Genomic DNA, 20,411 nt, shown 5'->3' with positions numbered 1-20,411 from the left:
TTAAACAGTTTTCTATGGCGCTGCAGTAGTGAAGGCCCAAGTATGTCACCAAACATACCTCAGGAAATGCTGGTCTAGACCAAGTGATTGATTGCTTGGCCTTCTGGGTGCCTGTAGTTAAAGATTCATGTATACTTTAAATAAGAATTTGTCAGTGTGAGTTACATTCTTTTGTAAGACCTTAAAATATGTAAGTCCCCAGCCAGGTGCAATGGCTCTCGCCTATAATCCCAGCACTTTGGGAGGGCGAGGCAGGCGGATCACCTGAGTTCAAGACCAGCCTTACCAATGTGGAGATACCCTGTCTCTACTAAAAATACAAAGTTAGCCGGGCATGGTGACACATATCTGTAATCCCAGCTACTCAGGAGGTTAAGGCAAGAGAATCGCTTGAACTTGGGAGGCAGAGGTTGCAGTGAGCCAAGATTGTGCCATTGCACTCCAGCCTGGGCAATAAGAGAAAAACTTTGTCTCAAAAAAAAAAAAAAAATATGTATCTCCTCTGTTTCTCTTAGATTTGGTTTCCTTATCCAAAAGCAGGAATAGTAAATATCCACTACATAGAGTTGTAAGAAGTAAGATATAAAGTGTTCAGAGTGCTTATTAGCACTTTGCGTGCCCATACAGTAGGCTCTCAGTGAAAGGAAACTGCTATTGCTATTTTTATTACTGTTTTTGCAAAGTAAGGACACATCAGACATGTTTTTTTTAAAAAGCCATGTGGAGGGCAGGATTGACATCCATCCTCTATGACAAAAGAATCTATGACTTTTTTTTCCTGGATAAATGGACATGCATCTCTCCACACTGTCTAGACAGAGTGAGGGACTGCTAAGCTACAGACATAGCCAAAGCTTTCCTCACAAAGCATTTCAGGATCTGCTCCAGAGTCCAAAAAAATAAATAAATAAACTGTTAAGCTATAAAGTTCTAGAGTTTGAATATCTGAACCTGGAAATATTTCAAATTTAAATTTTCAGAGAATTTCTAATCACCCACCTAAGCTACATTACCACGGTAATGTACCCCAAATAACCTGGGGAGAATTAATTACAATATGAACCCCTAAGTAACTAAACTAGTTGTCATACTTGATTTAAATCAGTGTAATGGAGCACATAACATCAAAATGATTCATATTTTAGAGGTGGAGCTACTTTTAGTTTATAACAGTCATATCAACAAGAAGCAAAATAATACTTAACCTGTTTTCAATAGCCTGAGAATGTGCCTGCAAATCATCTAAAAATGACCTTACATCACTAAAATACAAATTCAAAAGAGTACCATAACTGAATTATCATCTGATCTGTTAAAATACCATTCCTGTTGTTGCTCAGCATCGTTGCAATTGAGGTTCAGTCAAGTATATTTGTGTCTAGAGCAAGATCATCGGAATACAGAGGCTTCTAGATAAACTGCTTGGGACACTTTTTATATTGCTTATAGCTGGCTTAAACAAGAATGGAGTTTTCTGACATTTGTGTAGATCTGGAAACAAAGCTCAATCCTAAAGTATGTGGAATAAAAGCAGAAAAACAAAGCAGATTGACAAAGATGCCATCAGCCATGATCATACTGACTATATTATGGTGAAATAAGCTTCAGATTTTAGTCAGTTACTGTTGTTAGCCAAAGCTGTTAAATGGCTTTCAGATATTTAAGTCTTATTATATTTTAAATACATTATAGGCTGAAATCTAATTCTCTATATTGCTGCTTCTGAAAAAAAGCAAAAGAAAATAGACATTTTCGGCCGGGTGCGGTGGCTCACGCCTGTAATCCCAGCACTCTGGGAGGCCGAGGCGGGCGGATCACAAAGTCAGGAGATCAAGACCATCCTGGCTAACACGGTGAAACCCCGTCTCTACTAAAAAATGCAAAAATTAGCCGGGCGTGGTGGCAGGCACCTGTAGTCCCAGCTACTTGGGAGGCTGAAGCAGGAGAAGGGCGTGAACCCGAGAGGCAGAGCTCGCGGTGAGTCGAGATCGTGCCACTGCACCCCAGCACTCCAGCCTGGGCAACAGAGTGAGACTCTTGTCTCAAAAAAAAAAAAAGAAGGAAGATAGACATTTTCATGCCCAGATTGTGGCCTAAAATCATACCATCCTAATTCTGGGAATATATAATTATTCTCTGTCATCACCAACAAACTTTGACTAGTACAACAAAATATCACAATTCTTTCTCACCTTCTTTGAAAATGGTAAAGATGGTGCCAGTATTAAGTTTGAGGACATTAACACTGAGGGAACTATTTTTGCAGATGTTTCAACTTTCCTTTTGTTGTGTTCTGCAACTGTATGTGAGCTGATAAAAACTTGTGGTAAAGTATTATAGTATAAAACGAGCTGTCAGAATTCAGACTTTTTAGTTCAGTAATTCCACTTTAGGGATTGTAACTTCAGGATAAATATTTTGGAAAGAAAAAGGCTACCATGTACAGGCAGAGGAATCACATAATATATATAATAATAAATTATATAATAAAAATTATGTATTAATATATAACAAGGAGAGCCAATGTAACCTGAATTGTCAGCAGTAGGAAATTGTTTTAATACATTATGGAATCTCTGTTTTTATGTAGCCATAAAAAACAATTTTCATGAAGCTTATGGACATTCGTGAAATACTCATCCTAATTTATGTAGAGAAAATTTTAAAATCTCATGAATCATGTTGGTTACTGTTGTCAAAATGTTTATTTTTATGTGAATAGGGACTAGACAGAAATAAACAAAACTGTAAACTGTTGTGCTAAATTAGTGGGTATGAATGTTGACTTTTTTTCCGAGAAAACATTCTTTATAAGTTGTTTTTAAAATGCTTTAGTATCTAGAGACATTATTGTTAATCATGGCTCTGATTGACATGAGAATCTCTTGAAAATTATGCATACTACTCTCAATTCTTAAAGTATAATTTCTTTGGTGTGTGTGTGGTTTTTTTCTTGTTTTTTTTTTTTTTTTTTTTTGAGACAGAATCTTACTCTGTCGCCCAGACTGGAGTACAGTGGCGTGATCTCAGTTCACTGCAACCTCTAACTCCTGGGTTCAAGTGATTCTCATGCCTCAGCCTCCCAAGTAGCTGGGATTACAGGTGCGCACCACCATACCTGGCTAATTTTTTGTAATTTTAGTACAGACGGGGTTTCCCTTTGTTGGCCAGGCTGGTCTCGAACTCCTGGCCTCAAGTAATCGGCCCGCCTTGGCCTCCCAAAGTGCTGGGATTACAGGAGTGAGCCACTGTGGCCAGCCAAAATTCATAGTATAATTTCTTATGTTGACTGAAAAAAAAAAAATATATATATATATAGTATATATAAATAACATATATAATAAAATATATATGTATGAATGGTCAACATAGGAAATGTTCAACATTTATATATATAAAATATAAAATATATAATATATATTATATATGTCTTATTTTCTTTGTATGCCCAGTCAGTTCATTCACTCCATTTAGGAGACCATGCATCTGGAACATCTAAAGTAATAAATCTCAAGACATTACTGTTTTCTTAATCAAATACAAACTGTTTTAGAGATCATCTGCTCAGATGAGTTGAATGTGAGATGTTTTAGGGAATTTCAATTAGAGCAGTTTTCTGTGTTTATCTGTTTGGTATATTGGTCATCTGCATAAAATTTCTTTCAATGCAGTGGTTCTGCTGTTAAAAACCACTGATTTCAGTCCACCCCTCATTATCTACCAAGAAGTGGTCATCTATCCCATGGTTATGTATATTCAGTAATAGACATTACTGCAAGAATGAACACCTTTTTATCTTTGCATCACTCTATTAGAAAAGTTTATCCTTTTTTCACCCTGAAATTTATTTCTGTATGCCTTCTTCCAGTCAGTGATTCTACTGTGAAATTATAACAGAACCATCCAGATCCATGTAAAGGTCCTTCAAATGTTAATGATAGCTAACTTGCCCTCCAGACTAATGACAGCTTTAACTCCTAATCCTGGATTTGTTCTAAAGTATTAGGGTGTTGGATTTTCTACACAATTGTATGTCATCTGTACATTTCATAAACATGTCAGTTTTTTACCTCTATCCAAGCAACTAATAAAACATATCAAAGAGGACAAGGCAGAGCCTACTAGAAATGTTTTGCCTTTATTCAAGTTACTGATAAATTAATTGGAACTGGACTGGGTTTCCTAGAAATTACTCTTCTGGTGGTCTCTTAGTTGATTGGTCATTCCTCTTAGTGACTGGTCATTCCTCTTGTTTGCTTAACTACAGACCAACCTTTAAAATACTCATTTGTATGAGGAGGTTGTAAAGAAGACACTTTGTAAAATGCTTCTTTCTTTTAAGAAAGCTTTCAGCTTTTTTCCATTAAAAAAAAAAAGTAACCATATCAAAGATGGAAATCAAACCGTTGTTTTTAAGACTTGGAGAAATTTCTAGTGCCTAAATATCTGTAAGCTGTGAGTTTCTGTAATCCATTTTAGATTTGTTTCTTGGACTATAGATTGTGAGTTTAAAGACATTTAAAATGTATACATTGCCCTTACCTTCCTTGAGGCACATTTTATTTATTAGGATTTTTGTTACATCTTTTCAAGTTGAAAACCCTTCTAACAGAAGGGGGAATCATGATAACATTTGGATGAGGTCATTGTACGTGGTGAGCCAACTTAACTTGTCTTCATCTTGGTTTGAAAAGCTCTTGCTGTTACTTTATTTGCGTTGAGATTATTGCAATTACTTGATCAAAGTTTTGTTCATACTTTTCTATTTCTTGTTAGTTGTTAGCCTCTTTTGAAGACTTTAGCACCGAATCATACCTATTTGTTCTTCAAACTTCTAAAAATTCATCTGGCTAAAATCTGGTTCAGATTTTGCTATGGCTAGTGGCCCCTTTGTCTTACAGTTACAATTATTTTCACCTCAGAATTCCTGTTACCTACATACTGGCCGATTCTTTTTAGTTGGGAAGAATTAAGCACAGAATAATCTCTCTCATTGTTTGTTTCTACTGTTTTTGAGAGGTGAAATGTTAAGCAAATTGTCAGTTTATTAGATGCTTGCTTTTCTAAAATGAGAGTTACCCTCCCTCATCCTTTCCTCGAGTACTATTAATATTATTCCTGGCCTTTGGGCCAGTTTTACAGTGTACATTGGGAAAGCTGTATTCATATTCTGTCTAATGTAGAAGCTGCAGCGCATCCCTGTTGTTTTTCTTTGTAAAGTTCTTCCTGTTTTCTCTTTATCTTAACCCAAATAGATGTTAAATTTCATAAAAGTCTGCAACTTTAAAAAAAAAAAAGCAGGCATTTTTGTCTATCAAGAACATAATAGTGTATAGTTATTTTAGGAAATAAAAATTACCTCTATTCTACTTTCAAAGATAATCACACATAACATTATGTTTTAGTCTGTATATGAATGGGCAGAGAGACATGCTTTTTTAAAAAATGAGCTTAGGCTATTTAGAGGGTGAAGGTATATGACTATAGTATTCAGCCGATATCCTAAGGCTATACCATAATTAACTTATTATTCTTGGACATTTGGTTTGTGTTGAAGATGGGGTTTTTTGTTTTTGTTGTTCTGAAAAATGCCTTGAAGATATCTTTGCATAAAGCTGTACTTATTCTTCTAAATTTTTAGAAGTAGAGTCAAAAAGTATAAAGAATTTTAAAGTTTAATGTCAAATTGCTTTCCGAAAGCTTGTCCCGCTGTCAGTTCATACTCCCCACTGTCAATACAGGTACTTTTTTGTTTCCCCATTGCCCCGTTTCCTCATAGAGTGGGAGTAGGGGAAGTACAGTGTGCATGTGTGCATATATACATTTTTAGGTGTTACCAACTTGATAGCCAATTAATATGTGCATCTCTTTTAGGTACAATGCTGCATCCGTTTCCTCCTGTTGGCTCTGCATCTGAAATACAGACTTCCATTTTGAACTATACCATTTTGACAAATTCACTGACACTGAGATTGTATCTACCCCATGTTAGAGTTTCAGGTTCACTTTGTGAGTTTGTATATAGATACCTAAAATCAAACCAGCTTAGTCATTATTCTCACCAGAGCAGTCCTAGACATCACTTCTAGAAGTTCTCGCTTTCTGTGCAAAACATGTTCTCTCCTATCAAGTCAAAAATTTTATCTGGGTTTTTCCTCTCCTCTAAAAGTAATTTAAAATCTGGATTAAGTTGGAATCCCCTATCAGACATTGTTCCGTGTGTCCCTGGAGTGTTCCTCAGTTCCTTGCCTGAAGTCACCTACTTTTATTTATATGTCCCTTTTTTGTCTTTATTCCTAAATTAAGCATTTTAACTTAAAGGAGCGGTGAAAATGTTACCTGTGTGTCCCCATGATCTTCAGTTTTCTGCCGTGAGCAGCCAAACTTCTTAAATAAAATGTGCCCTGCCCCAGAGCTCACAGGGAACTGAGCCCTCTCAGCTGCCAGCAGATCAAATATAAACAGTCTTATTGACAGGTCTTCTAGGTATCCTGGTGGATGGGTTGACTCACAGGCATCCGAATTTTACTTCTATTTTTATAATCACTGATGTCTACCTTAGTGTTCTGTGCCACATCTTTTCATTACAGGTGTACTTTGATTTCATGAGTGTAAATTATAATTTCAAATTAAATATAAGTTTAGGGCTATACTTTGATTCTCTGTAATTATCTTGTTTGTTCATGTGCCAGTTAATAACACTAACATCTAAGACATAGTTTTACAGTGGAAGCATTTCCACTTGGAACAGCTTGAGTAGGAACATCCTGAGTTAGGTACACAGTATAAATAATATCTCCCAGGCTGTTAATTTTATCTTCTAGAGAGATTGACCTGTCATAAGACATTTTTAACTATTATAGAAAGAGGACACCTGATAAGTAGAAACACATAAAATGTGCTTGGAAGAGATTGTTGTTGGGCAAGAGCATAGTAAAGGAAATAAGGGAATAAAAATATACCTGGCCGGGTGCAGTGACTCACACCTGTAATCCCAGCACTTTGGGAGGTCGAGGCAGTCGGATCACTTGAGGCCAGGAGTTCGAGACCAGCCTGGCCAACATGGCAAAACCCCATCTCTACTAAAAATACAAAAAAAAAAAAAAAAAAAATTAGCCAGGCATGGTGGTGTGTGCCTGTAATCCCAGTTACTTGGGAGGCCAGGAGAACCCCTTGAACCCAGGAGGCAGAGGTTGCAGTGAGCTGAGATTGTGCCGCTGCACTCCAGCCTGGGTGACAGAGTGAGACCCTGTCTCCAAAAAAATAAAAAACCAAATGTTTCCAAGTGTACTTATAAAGTGCATGTAAAACACAAAAAGACTCATTTGATATATCTAAAATATGTTATTTTACTAATATGCCAGCAATAGAAACAGTAAAATATTTAATAATTTTGTAGCTTTTGAGAACTTGAAATGTGTTGAGAACAAATAAGGAACTGAATTTTAATCTTTATCTGTAATGTCAATTACTTTAAATTTAAATAAATCGCCTTATGTAGTTAGCAGCTACTCTATTAGAGAATATAAATAGAACATTTCTGTGATTGCTGCTGGGCCAGAGAGTGAGCATTTCAATAAATTAGAAGAATTAAATTTTTATAGACACACAGATCTAGAATACTGATGCATGGTGGCAGAGCCTTTGGAATCCTGTCTCCTATGTTTATTTTCTCTCTTCTCCCAACCCATTTCCTTGTTTTTACTCTCTTTTTATTTAAATCCTTTGGCAGTAGGTGTAAGTGGAGACCTTCCATTCACTCTCCTTCCTGCTCCTCATTTGGACCTTTGATCAACCACATTTGGGACAGGGAGCATGGACAGGACCATTTGTGGGTGGGGGGTGGGGGGATGCAGACAGCAAGGAATCAAGGCAAGAACTTCTGTGTTTATGACTTGAGCATTTGGGTGGGGCAGTTTCCTCAGTATTGAGACAGTTGACCCATTAATCCATGACTCCATTATCTAACAACTCTTACAGATCTCTTGAGAATCTTAAAAAAAAAAAAAAAAAAAAAAAACACACTGTAGATCCTGTCCTATTAAAAGAGATGTATGTATACCAGATATGGAATTTTACATATGAAAATTTTCTCCAGGACAAAAATCACAGCCTTATGGACTCTTTTGGGAACCTGATACTTAAGGGTTCTACCCTTGGCTTCACTGTGGGATTGCCTAAGTTGTGTTTTACGTCTTATGTCACACAGAATAAAATTGGTTTTAATACATGTGCCAGTTTGCTTTGCAGTATCTGGTACAAAGCCATAGAGCCATGGACTTTTCAGAAAATAATTGATTCCTGAGAAAACAATTCTGGAAAAAAGACTTAAATCTAATACAATCTTTTTTTTGTCTTGTACAGTTTCTTAGAAGCACACCTAATTATGTAGGGAGACTTTGTCAGTGATTCCCTCATTGGCTTGTGAATGCAAACCCTAAATGGCATTTAAGTTCTTTGACATATATATTTGTTGTCTATTTCTGCATATTAGTTTACCCCCAACATTTAGCTATTTAAAACAAGAGTAAACCATTTATTATCTCACATAGTTTCTGTGGGTCAGGGATTTAGAAGCAGCCTAGCTAGGTGGTTCTGGGTCAGAGTCTCGTGACATAGTCAGAACATTAGCTAGGGATGCAGTCATCCGACGACTTGCCTGGGGGCAGAGGCTCTACTTCCACAGTGGCTGTCATTCATGTGGTTATCAAATGTGTGCTGGCTGTATGCAGGAGGCCTCAGTCACTCAATAAGTGGCCCTCTCCATAGTGCTACTTAAGTATCTCACATCATGGCAGCTGGCTTCCCCTAGACTAAGTAATCCAAGAAAGAAGGCAATGTGGAAGCCACAGTGTCTTTTATATCCTAGCCTTGGAAGTCACACACCATTATTTCTGGAATATCCTATTAGTTACACAGGTCGGTCCTATTCAGTGTGGGAATGGACTGCATTAGGCATGGATACCAAGAGGCATGAATCATTGGGGTCATCTTGGAAAGTAGCTACCACAGTGTGTAAGGATGATTTTGTACCTTCCTTTCCTTCCCCACAAAGCTGATTGTTCTGTCTGTTTCCTCTTAAGTACATCCTTGGTTTGGGGGAGTTTTTTTGTTTACTTGTTTGTTTTTCCATAGTAGCATTAGACAGGTGATAATGGGCATTGGTTTATAGGAAGCTTCAAAGTCAGTGAAATGTCAGCTCTGTAGTTGTTTCCAGAGCACTTATATCTCTGTACACCCCATACTGAAAATAAAGTAACTGTGCTGTTAAATTTTCTTATCACAAACTCACTCTTCTCTTTTAATGTAATGTCTCTTACAGATAATAGAAATGTGCCTGTAGAAATCACAGTGATTTTATTGAGGTTAGTTCTAAATGAAAGTCACCTTAATCTTTTTTTTTTGCTAGGAAATCTTTTCTGCTGCCCCCTAATGCCCATAATATGGATCATTCTCCTTCCTTGTGCTCTGTGTTCCACTCCCCTGCTTATTAGCTACATGGTCTTGGGCACATTCCTTAATCTATTTGTGCTTCCTTTCTCCTATTTGCAAAATGGAGGTAACGGTTGTACCTATTTGTCAGGGTTGCTGTGTGAGCTAAATGACATGACTACAAAATACTTAGTGTGGTGTCTGGCATATTGGTCAGCAGTATGCTGTCAATAGTATTTATTTTATTGATGTTGGTTATTGCAGTCACACTAGATTATACATATATGTGTTTTCAGATGTCTCTTTTACCTTCCCATCTATTGAACAATTGCTGTATGCCAGATACTGTGCTAAGCACTTCATAGGCCTAATTTCCTAGGAAGGTAGTATTACTACCATTTACCAATGAGGAAATGAGAGAGAGATTAAATAATGTGTTCCAAAATCACAGCTATTAAGTTGTACAAGTAGGCTTCATACTCAATAAATGTGTATAGAGTTGGTTTAGTTTTAAGAAAGATATATCAGTGTGAAGTTCAGAAGAGCATCTCTGGTGGAAAACAAGATAATTCATTAGCCTCTCTTTTAAACCATAATGCCATTTAGCATCACTTTACCAGTGCATATGTAATGGGAAGGGAATGTAAGGAGAAGCAAATGAACTTTGTTGTTTTTATGTTATGGAGTCACTATTTAAATGTTTGAGAAGAAAAGTTACAGAAATTACACTAAATCCAATGACAATTTATCAGAATTTTAAATGAATAAATATTTTTAATAGAAAGCTCATTAATTCAGATTCCATTGTGTAAAAATAAATTTACAGAAGGATGATGGGAACAAAATAAGCATGTGCCAAGATTTGTTTCTTGAGTTATTTCTAAAAAGATGTTAATCTGTGTTGTCTTGTTTCCTGATTGTTCTTGAACTAGTTTCTTCCTAGCCACAAAGAGGTCAGCTCCTTCTACTTTACCTGGCCAAGGGGCCAATCCATCTTTATGATGGGATTGTAGAGATTATGAAATGTAACTTTATTCAGTCAGTAATTGAGTGGTCTTTTAAGCATACTATTGAGTATCGAATTTACAGAACTTTGCCTTTTTTGTTTTACTTTTTCCCTCTCTGTACTTTGTCTTCCTCTGAAAAAGAGAACTCTGTTCTTCTCAGCAGGACATGTGTGATTTGATTTTAAGTGGAGCTCATTGCCTCAGGCACAAGTTTTTTTGAAGAATGTCTATAGGACTGTGACTTTTGATATCAAGGATATTTATAATCAAAATAGCCATTAAAATTATGTTCACTAAGTGATTTGAAAATAATTCAAGAGAAAAATATGAGGTAATTACAGATCTGAAGAGCATGGGTGTCTATCAAATTTTATTCAGAAAGTGAATTTGTTTCTGGTTTTATGCTCACTTAAAAGGCTTGTGCTTTTTACTGTGATCATGCAAGCAGTCGTTGAATGTATCCAAGAAAGAGGAGACTGGTTTTGGCAGTGTCACAAGCTCACAGGCTGTAGTCAGTGAAAGGACATCTGCACATTGGTGCCAAATAGGATTTTGCTAAAGAGCCAGTTAACATAAATGGGCTGGTGGCCATGTAGATGAGGTAAAACTGAAGTCAGCCCTGGCTGATGTCAGCCAGTGTAGTTAATGGATGCCATGACCAGAGCTGCTCTCCGTGTTGGCATGGGTGCTGATGTAGTGGTCAAACAGATAGATAAATTTCTGATGATCAGTGCCTCTCTTAAGTCCTGGGGAAGACCAGAATGACAGTTCTACCTGTTATCTTCCCATACTGAAAATGAGAAGGAAATGCTGTTTGATGATGGTCATGCATAGGTTCTGAGTGTCATCAGAGCATGTGACACGCTGCAATAACCATGGGTTTGTGGTGTTCCAGGTTTTCTCTGGATTTTTTTTTTTTAATGCAGCCTGTGCCTGAATCATGAAAATGAACATTTTTATCTGAGAAAGGCTTGGAGGAATCTGTGGTCTAGACAGGAATTGATGTTAGGTTATTGATGCGCAGAATGTGGATGATCATTGAGGGTAAAACTTCCTTTAAACAGGGCATATCTAAGGAAGGTCAGGAGGTACGAATGAAGTGTTAGCATAGTTCCTCAGTGATTATTAACAAAGGTGGTCATCCTGGCTTTGGAGAGTCGGTTCTATGTCATGTACCCTTTCCTGCCACCTGTTCATTTGCTGTACCGATGAATTAATATGACCCCATGCCATGGGCTATATGAACCTAATGTGTAGATTCCGATGCCGTAATATCTTCACTTGTGTACATGATAACGAGATTAGAAGCAGCTTTAGTTATTTTGAAGGAAATTAAATGAATTAAACCTAATCATTCACATTAAGAGATATTCGCATTCCTTCCCCAAAGGCTGTGCTACATGTATATAAGGGCAGATTATCAGGAAATTAGGAAGTATAATTTTTATAGATTGGCTTTAGAAATGAGAAACTGAACAGCTAATCCATCATAGAGTTCCCTATGTGTCCTTGGGTCTTTTGTGTCTCCCTGTAATTCAGAAATTCAAAGTAGAAATATCCAGGACCAAATGTTAACATTCAACCATGACATTGGTTATTCTACTCACCATAGCACATGGTAGATCTACAAATCCCTTCAGTCCTAGAGAGACAAAAAACTTCTGAGTCTGCCTTTTGGTGTCACCAACCTTGATGGCATTGTGGCTTCTAGAGAGATGGCTTTTCAAAGTTGCCCATCCCAGTCAAGCCACTTCTCTTGCTCAGGGCTTAGTGTGAAGTCCCCTGGGAGAAAATTTGGCTAGCAGTATTTTCCCAGTCATTAAGTGAGATGACAAGGATGCAACTTGATAGCCACTAAAACAGCAGTCTACTAAACCAATTTGGACACAGTTAGATGCCCACTTAAATGTTAATGGATGCTGTGAAATAATAATAGACCTTAAAAGGGGGAAGGAGACCATGGTTAGTTGTAGAGTTGTACGTATTTCTAAAAGATTAGGGCAAAGTAAGCTCTAAGTAAGTTCTAAGTCAGGATTTGACTACAAGATGCTTTCCTTTTTTTAATTTTTAATTTTTGTGGGGACATAGTAGGTGTATGTATTTATGGGTTACCTGAGATATTTTGATATAGACATGCAATATGTGATAATCATATCAGGGTAAATGAGATATTCATCACCTCAAGCATTTATCCTTTATGCTTCAAACCAGTCATACCTTTAGTTATTTTAAAATGTACAGTTAATTTTTTTTTTTTACTATAGTCACCCTGTTTTGCTAGCAAATACTAGGTCTTACTCATTATTTCTTTTTTTTTTTTGTACCCATTAACCATCCCCACTTCCCCCACCCTCGCTACCCTTCCCAGCCTGTGGTAATCATCCTTCTCTCTATCTCCATGAGTTCAATTGTTTTAAATTTTAGCTCCTACAAATCAGTGAGAACATGCAAAGTTTGTCTTTCTCTGTCTGGCTTATTTCACTTCACATAATGACTTCCAGTTCCATCCATGTTGTTGCAAATGGCAGGATCTCATTCTTTTTCTTTTTCTTTTCTTTTTTTTTTCTTTTTTAAGACAGTATCTTATTGTGTCACCCAGGTGATCTTGGCTCGTTTGCATCCTCAATCTCTTTGACTCAAGCAACCCTCCCATTCAGCCTCCCATCATTCTCTCTTACAGCTACATATTACTCTGTTGTGTGTATATACCACATTTTCTTTTATCTGTTCATCTGTTGCTACAAGATGCTTTATTAAATTGACTGAGTGAATTGGTACTGTAGTTGCTGTTTCTTTTTTGCTGGTTGTCTATCTTCCATCTCTATGAATAATGAAGAGGGCCTGTTCTGCCTGTCAACACTGACCCACGTTACTTTCATTGCCTCCACTCATTTACTCACTTAAGCAGATGTAACATGGTTCAGAATTTTTAGCAAGTTTTCCCAGCTGTTCACTGTTCATTTATTTTCAAGTGATCTAGACTCCAGCTGAGTGTTCATATACAGCTGATCCCAGCTGTAGCAGGAGCTTTGACTGAAATGGTGTCTGGCTCCCTGAGTCTGTAACTTATTCAAAGACACTGTTTTCCCTGTACCAGGACCATGCTGAGACATGAACTTAAATCCAGTAAGAGAGAAATTCAGATTTCATAATGTTGGCCTTATTTAAAACAACCTTCCAAATAACAGCTTGGAAGGCCATACAATTCACAGCCTGCAGTTGAAACAGTGTACTTGTTCTCTTTCACTGTTGTAGCGTTGCTCATGCTCTCTTTTGGGACTTTTTGACTTGCAGATGCTAATACTGGAGACCGTGGACAGACCAATAATGCTGCTTCTGCATCAGCTTCCAACTCCACCTGAACGGTCCCCAGCAGCCAGCTGCACAGGAAAAACCACCAGTTACTTGAGTGTCACTCAGCAACACTGGTCACGTTTGGAAAGAATATTAAAAAGAGAAAAAAAACCTGTTCATTTTAGTGTTCAATTTTTTTATTATTATTGTTGTTCTTATTTAACCTTGTAAAATATCTATAAATACAAACCAATTTCATTGTATTCTCACTTTGAGGGAGATCCAGGGGGTGGGAGGGGTTGTGGGGAGGGGGAAAGCGGAGCACTAGAACACACAATCTCTCTCCCACGACAATCTTTTTTTATTACAAGTCTGCTGTTGTATACTTTAAAAACAGGAGTCCTGCCTCATGCCCCTTCCACAAAAGAAGAAAACCTTGTTCTGTGCTGATGGGTTTTTTTTGAACTTCGTTTTCTTTTAAAGTCTAGTGCAAGACTTTGGTATCGTGCACAGCTTGAAATTGGTTGGGAGCTTAGCAGGTATAACTCAACGGGGACTTAAATGTCACTTGTAAAATTAATCCATATCTTCGGGTATTTATAGACTTGCCTTTGGCATGTTGGTGGCAGGTGTGGCAGACAAAGAAATGTGTATCATTCGTAACCCAAGGAGGTCAGTAAAGTTTGGAACTCTACAGGGAAGATTCTTAGTAGATTTGTTAAGGTTTTGTTTTGCTCTCAGTCAGCGCTAGTGATGTGGAGGCTTGTACAGGAGGCTGCCAGAGGGAAAGCAGCAAGCAAGACTCAGGCACGCATGCTCTGCAGGTGGCTCTTTGTTTGCCTGACCAAAGTTCTTTGCAAATCTTAGCACAGTTTCAAACTAGTGACCTGGGAGGAGACGGAAGGGGTGTTGAACAGGCCGAGCTAGCTGCTGAGGTCAAAGACTGACAAGCCCAGAGGAAGGGGACAGGCCAGGAATACATCTCACCACTGTGAATAAGTTTGTCCAGATTTTTTTCTAAAATTACTTCCCTTGGAAAGATACACTTGAGAGGACATTGTAGTTAAATAATGTGAACTGTAACAGTCGTCTACTGGTTTATTTTTCATATTTTTTAATTGAAAAATCGAGCTTGCAGAAATAGCCACATTCTACACATAGTTCTAATTTTAAATCCAAATCTAGAATCTGTATTTGTTTTTTAACCTCATGCTTTTTACATTTATTTATTGATGCATGTCAGATGGTAGGAATATTAAAAACTACACATCAGAATGATAGTCACGTATACCTGCTGACTTTATAGGAAAGCTGATGATATAAATGTGTGTATATACATTATATATACATATATTCAATACTGCCTTTTTTTTTGTCTACAGTATCAAAATTGACTGGTTGAAGCATGAGAAGAATGTTTCCCTCACACCCAGTTAAGAGTTTTTGTGTCTGTTTTCTTTGTGTATCAGTGAATGGTGTAAGAATCAGTCTCTCCTTTTGAAGAAAAAGCAATACTCCTTGGAATGCAAGGAGGATTAAAGGACTATGTTTGCCGTGAGGAAATAGATTTTCATGACTAGTTTGTTTTATACCTTTAAGGTTGGCATCTATGTGGGCCTTATATACTCTAAAATGAACTTTAGTCACCTTGGTGCTTATGGGCCATTACTTGACCTATGAATCTTTAAGGCACAATCAGTTGTACTTTACATTTAAAGATCACTTGAGTGATGGCCGCCTTTCCCTCCTACTCGCTTCTTCCCCACATGCCTTCCAAGGTTAGCTGGTAACTGTAGGGCTGCAGAGCTGAGCCCTTGCTTGTGTGTAACTTGCCCTCACCCTCCTCATTGCCACCTTAGGTCATGTTATGGGTCTTGTCCTCCAGAGGGTTCGGAAATGAGTCTGTTGGCAGCCCTCCTGCAGGCCCTAGCACCCTGTCCTGCTCCTTAACTGTGTGTGTGACTCTCCAAGAGAGTTGTCCTGCCTGCTGAAGTGAACCAGTACCCAGAAAGACAACTGTGAGCCATCTTGGGTTTCACTGGCTGTTTAGCTGAGGTCTTGGGCCACAAAAGGGGTTTCACAAACCTCTGGATATATCAGAGTTCATGAGAAAGGAAACATGCTCAGTCAAACCAAATCAAACAAATTGAATTTTATGTTTTTATAAAGTGCTTCTGAAAGCTAAGATTTGAAAGAAGCCTGAAATCAGAGTATTTGGCAGCGTAACTCCTTAAAGGTAATGGCTTTGATAGACCATTTTCAGACAGAATTTATAAAGAATCTGAAAAGGCAGGTCTGTGATAGAGAAATGGACTTGCATTCAGATCCAACTGCCCAGCAAGTGTTTGGATACAGACATTGCTCTGGACGTGGTGTACTTGCCAGAGTCCACAAAAATCAGTGCTTATTTTAGGAAACAGGTTGCCCCCCACAACTGGGGTAAAAGAAGAGAGAAAAGTCACGCTTTTCTCTCATTTCATTGTGTGTGCGTGTGCGTGTGTGTGTGTGTGTGTGTGTGTGTGTGGGCTGAGATGTGTGATTTTTCTTTCTCAAGGATCATGGTGGGATCACAGAACTCTTTTATACAAGTGAGATCCAGGTCTCTGAATATCTTTTTGTATATAATAATAATAATAATAAAAAGCTCCTCACCAAATTCAACCTTGTACATTATATTTTCTTTCTATGTTTTTAAATTTAAGTTTTATTGTTTTGTATGTAAATATGTGGACCCAGGAACTGTTACTAATGAGCAAAAAGTTACTGTTCAGGGCAGTGATTCTGTTTAATAATCAGACAAAATGTAGACGAGCTTTTTAAAGCCATATAGTTTTAACTCTGTACAGTAGGTACCGGCCTGTATTATTGTAACAATAACTCTAGCAATGTATAGTGTATCTATATAGTTTGGAGTGCCTTCGCTTCCATGTGTTTTTTTTTTTTTTTTAATTCCTTTTAAAATTTTAGTTGGTTTCCTTTATCCATGTCTCCCTGTCCACCCCCTTTCCCTTTGAAATAATACTCACTCATAACAGTATCTTTGCCCTTCCACAGTTAAGTTTCAGTGATACCATACTCAGGAGTGGGAAGAGGAAACCATATTCGTAATCTCATTTCGTTCAAGCCCTGCCTTTGTTCTGGTTCTGAATGTCTGTTTCCTCCTCAGTAGCAGTGACCGGTTTCATTTCATACTTAGTCCATTCAGGGACTTAGTGTAGCACCAGGGAGCCCTAGAGCTGGAGGATATCGAATAGATTAGATTTTGCTCGTCTCTTCCACAAGCCCTAACCATGGGTCTTAAAAACAGCAGATTCTGGGAGCCTTCCATGCTCTCTCTCTCCTCTTTTATCTACTTCCCTCCCAAATGAGAGAGTGAGAGAGAATTGGTTTTTTATAAATCGAAGTTTCTTAATAGTATCAGGTTTTGATACGTCAGTGGTCTAAAATGCTATAGTGCAATTACTAGCAGTTACTGCACGGAGTGCCACCGTGCCAATAGAGGACTGTTGTTTTAACAAGGGAACTCCTAGCCCATTTCCTCCCTTCCGCCATCTCTACCCTTGTTCAATGAAATATTTTAATTTCTTTCTAAAAAATCAGTTTAATTCTTACTGTGTGCCCAACACGAAGGCCTTTTTTGAAAGAAAAATAAAGTGTTTTGCCTCAAAATACTCCATATAAAATGTCTTGAATAGAAGAAAAAACTACCAAACCAAAGGTTACTATTTTTGAAACATCGTGTATTCATTCCAGCAAGGCAGAAGACTGCACCTTCTTTCCAGTGACATGCTGCGTCATTTTTTTTTTTAAGTCCTCTTAATTTTTAGACACACATTTTTGGTTTATGTTTTAACAAAGTATGCCTAACCAGTCATCTTGTCTGCACCAATGCAAAGGTTTCTGAGAGAACTATTATATTCTCTATCCCTGTGGATATAAAGAGACTGGCATTTCATCTATTTTTCCCTTCCTTTTTAAAGGATTTAACTTTGGAATCTTCCAAAGGAAGTTTGGCCAGTGCCAGATCCCCAGAAATTTGGGGGGTTTTCTTTGTTTTCAACTGAAATTATATCTGATTCTTACTGTTCATGTTAGTGATCATCTAATCACAGAGCCAAACACTTTTCTCCCCTGTATAGAAAAGTAGGTATGCTTTACAATAAAATCTGTCTTTTGTGGTGGAAACCTGAGCCACTGAAAATAAAAGAGACAACTAGAAGCACAGTAGAGTCCCAGACTGAGATCTACCTTTGGAGAGGCTTTGAAAGTAATCCCTGGGGTTTGGATGATTTTCACAAGGGTTATGCCGTTTTATTCAAGTTTGTTGCTCCGTTTTGCACCTCCGCAATAAAAGCAAAATGACAACCAGTACATAAGGGGTTAGCTTGACAAAGTAGACTTCCTTGTGTTAATTTTTAAGTTTTTTTTCCTTACTATATCTGTCTACAGGCAGATACAGATAGATGTATGAAAATCTGCTTGCCTGTAAAATTTGCATTTATAAATGTGTTGCCGATGGATCACTTGGGCCTGTACACATACCAATTAGCGTGACCACTTCCATCTTAAAAACAAACCTAAAAAACAAAATTTATTATATATATATATATATATATATATAAAGGACTGTGGGTTGTATACAAACTATTGCAAACACTTGTGCAAATCTGTCTTGATATAAAGGAAAAGCAAAATCTGTATAACATTATTACTACTTGAATGCCTCTGTGACTGATTTTTTTTTTCATTTTAAATATAAACTTTTTTGTGAAAAGTATGCTCAATGTTTTTTTTCCCTTTCCCCATTCCCTTGTAAATACATTTTGTTCTATGTGACTTGGTTTGGAAATAGTTAACTGGTACTGTAATTTGCATTAAATAAAAAGTAGGTTAGCCTGGAAATGAAATTAAAATTCACAAGTGTGTGGTCTTTATTTCAGTACCCAACCCTCGTTCTTCCCCCTACTATTTTGCCACTGCAATATGTAGTCACATCACCATTTCCGTTCATCTAATTAGGGAAACATTAATCTTTGTTATGAAAAACAAGATATGAATACCACTTCTTGTTCTTTCCAATGATTTTATTCCATTGTGTAGCCCCAAGAGGTGCAGCGTCCATCTTGGAAACCTTTGGATTTGATGTAGAGGAAGCTTTGCAGACACTGCTTAGAAAAGAAAGAAAACAACTCTGAAAGGGACAGTTTTTAAATGTGTATAAGCTGCTGTCTTTGATTACTGTGTTCATGATTTGGTGTGGCTGTATTTTCTTTTAACTTTCATCCTATTAGTAATGGTCTTTGGGAGTCTCTGTAAAATATATGGACACCACAAACAGTGGGGCTGTACCTCCCAGGTAACCAACACATGTTGTGTTTGAGTCTGCTCATTTCCAATACTGGATGATGTATGTAAACATGTTATGTCTCTTAGTGCAAAAAGAAACATCATTTTTTTAGGGCTGGCTCACTCTGTCAGGCCTAATCTAAAGGCTAGATATAAGGTCATGTGACTGCTGCTTCAATAAAAACAAATTTATATTCGATAAAGTGTGGTCCTCTTATTTATTTACTGTGGTGTTGGGGTTGGCTAATTCCACTAACATTTGTAAAACAGTTAAACACATTTAACCAGTAGGGGCGGCAGGGGAGGATTGGATTAGCGAAAAAAGATGTTACTTGTTCAATGGGTCTCCTGCTGGCACTGAAGTGCATTTGTTTGGGGTTTGCTGCTGTCTTGTATAGGTTCTGGGATTGAGTTAAACATTGTGTTAGTGTCCTGCAAGACCCTTTTAATTTAGAATCCTGGAAGACTGCCTTTTTCGTTTCTAAGTCTTTCCAAGAAGTACTGACCGCAAACAGTCCTTTGGGATCCTATTTCAGGAGAGCAGTGATGGTGGGTGTAATTTTGTTATGTTTTGTTTTGTTTTGAGACAGAGTCTTTCTCTGTCGCCTAGGCTAGAGTGCAGTGGCACGACCTCGACTCACTGCAACCTCCACCTCCCTGGTTCAAGTGATTCTCCTACCTCTAGTAGCTGAGACCACAGGCACACACCACCATGCCCAGATAATTTTTGCATTTTTGGTAGAGACAGGGTTTCACTTTGTTGGTCAGGCTGGTCTTGAACTCCTGCCCTCAAGTGATCTGCCTGCCTCAGCCTCCCAAAGTGTGGGGTTACAGTCATGAGCCACCATGCCCAGCTGGTAGATGTCATTTTGAAATGTGTTCTAGGAAGGTAGTGAGGAAAGGAGAGATCAGGTTTTAGATCCCTGTCGTTGAGAAGTTTGTGAAAGGAAGTGAACAAAAGTGTTGGGAGGGTCACACATTTCTCAAGTGTAGGAATATTTCACTCATCACCACCATGGGATTTAGGAGAGCTGAGGGATGTAAAGGGAAAGCTACCAGGAAAAAACAAGCTGCCATGGAAGATGGCATAATGAGGCCCACAAGTTAGGAGTTAGGAAGGGATGGATAATCATATGTATGTTTCTCCTTACATCCTCTTTCTCCAGAAGGGAGTGGCCACTCTGGCCCTTCCCACAGATTTGTCATCAATATCAAGACTTAATTAGACAAAGTTCTGGGCCAGGTAGAGAGAGGCTGTTGAGTGGCCCTGACTAATGAGGGGGCAGATATTATGCAGTAGCTTGCTTTGGTCTTTTGTCCTGAGCTTTGGAG

The 20,411-nt window shown here is 37.9% G+C and overlaps 1 protein-coding gene across 2 annotated transcripts in view; it reads left to right on the top strand.

Annotated features, from left to right (window-relative positions):
• The window catches only part of GSK3B (glycogen synthase kinase 3 beta), a 267,304-nt gene extending 248,026 nt beyond the window's left edge, over window positions 1–19,278 (top strand). For both annotated transcript variants that reach the window (XM_030941605.1, XM_030941598.1), the window contains one exon: window positions 13,734–19,278. In XM_030941605.1, the coding sequence (XP_030797465.1) occupies window positions 13,734–13,801 (68 nt within the window). In that variant the 3' untranslated portion in view covers window positions 13,802–19,278. The remainder of the gene's footprint in view (window positions 1–13,733) is intronic.
• The last annotated feature ends 1,133 nt before the right edge of the window (window positions 19,279–20,411 follow it).

This window comes from Rhinopithecus roxellana, chromosome 1 (assembly GCF_007565055.1).
Source record: "Rhinopithecus roxellana isolate Shanxi Qingling chromosome 1, ASM756505v1, whole genome shotgun sequence".
Lineage (NCBI taxonomy): Eukaryota > Metazoa > Chordata > Mammalia > Primates > Cercopithecidae > Rhinopithecus > Rhinopithecus roxellana.
Note: the sequence above shows the minus strand (reverse complement) of the source record. Positions and strands in the feature narration are given on the sequence as shown.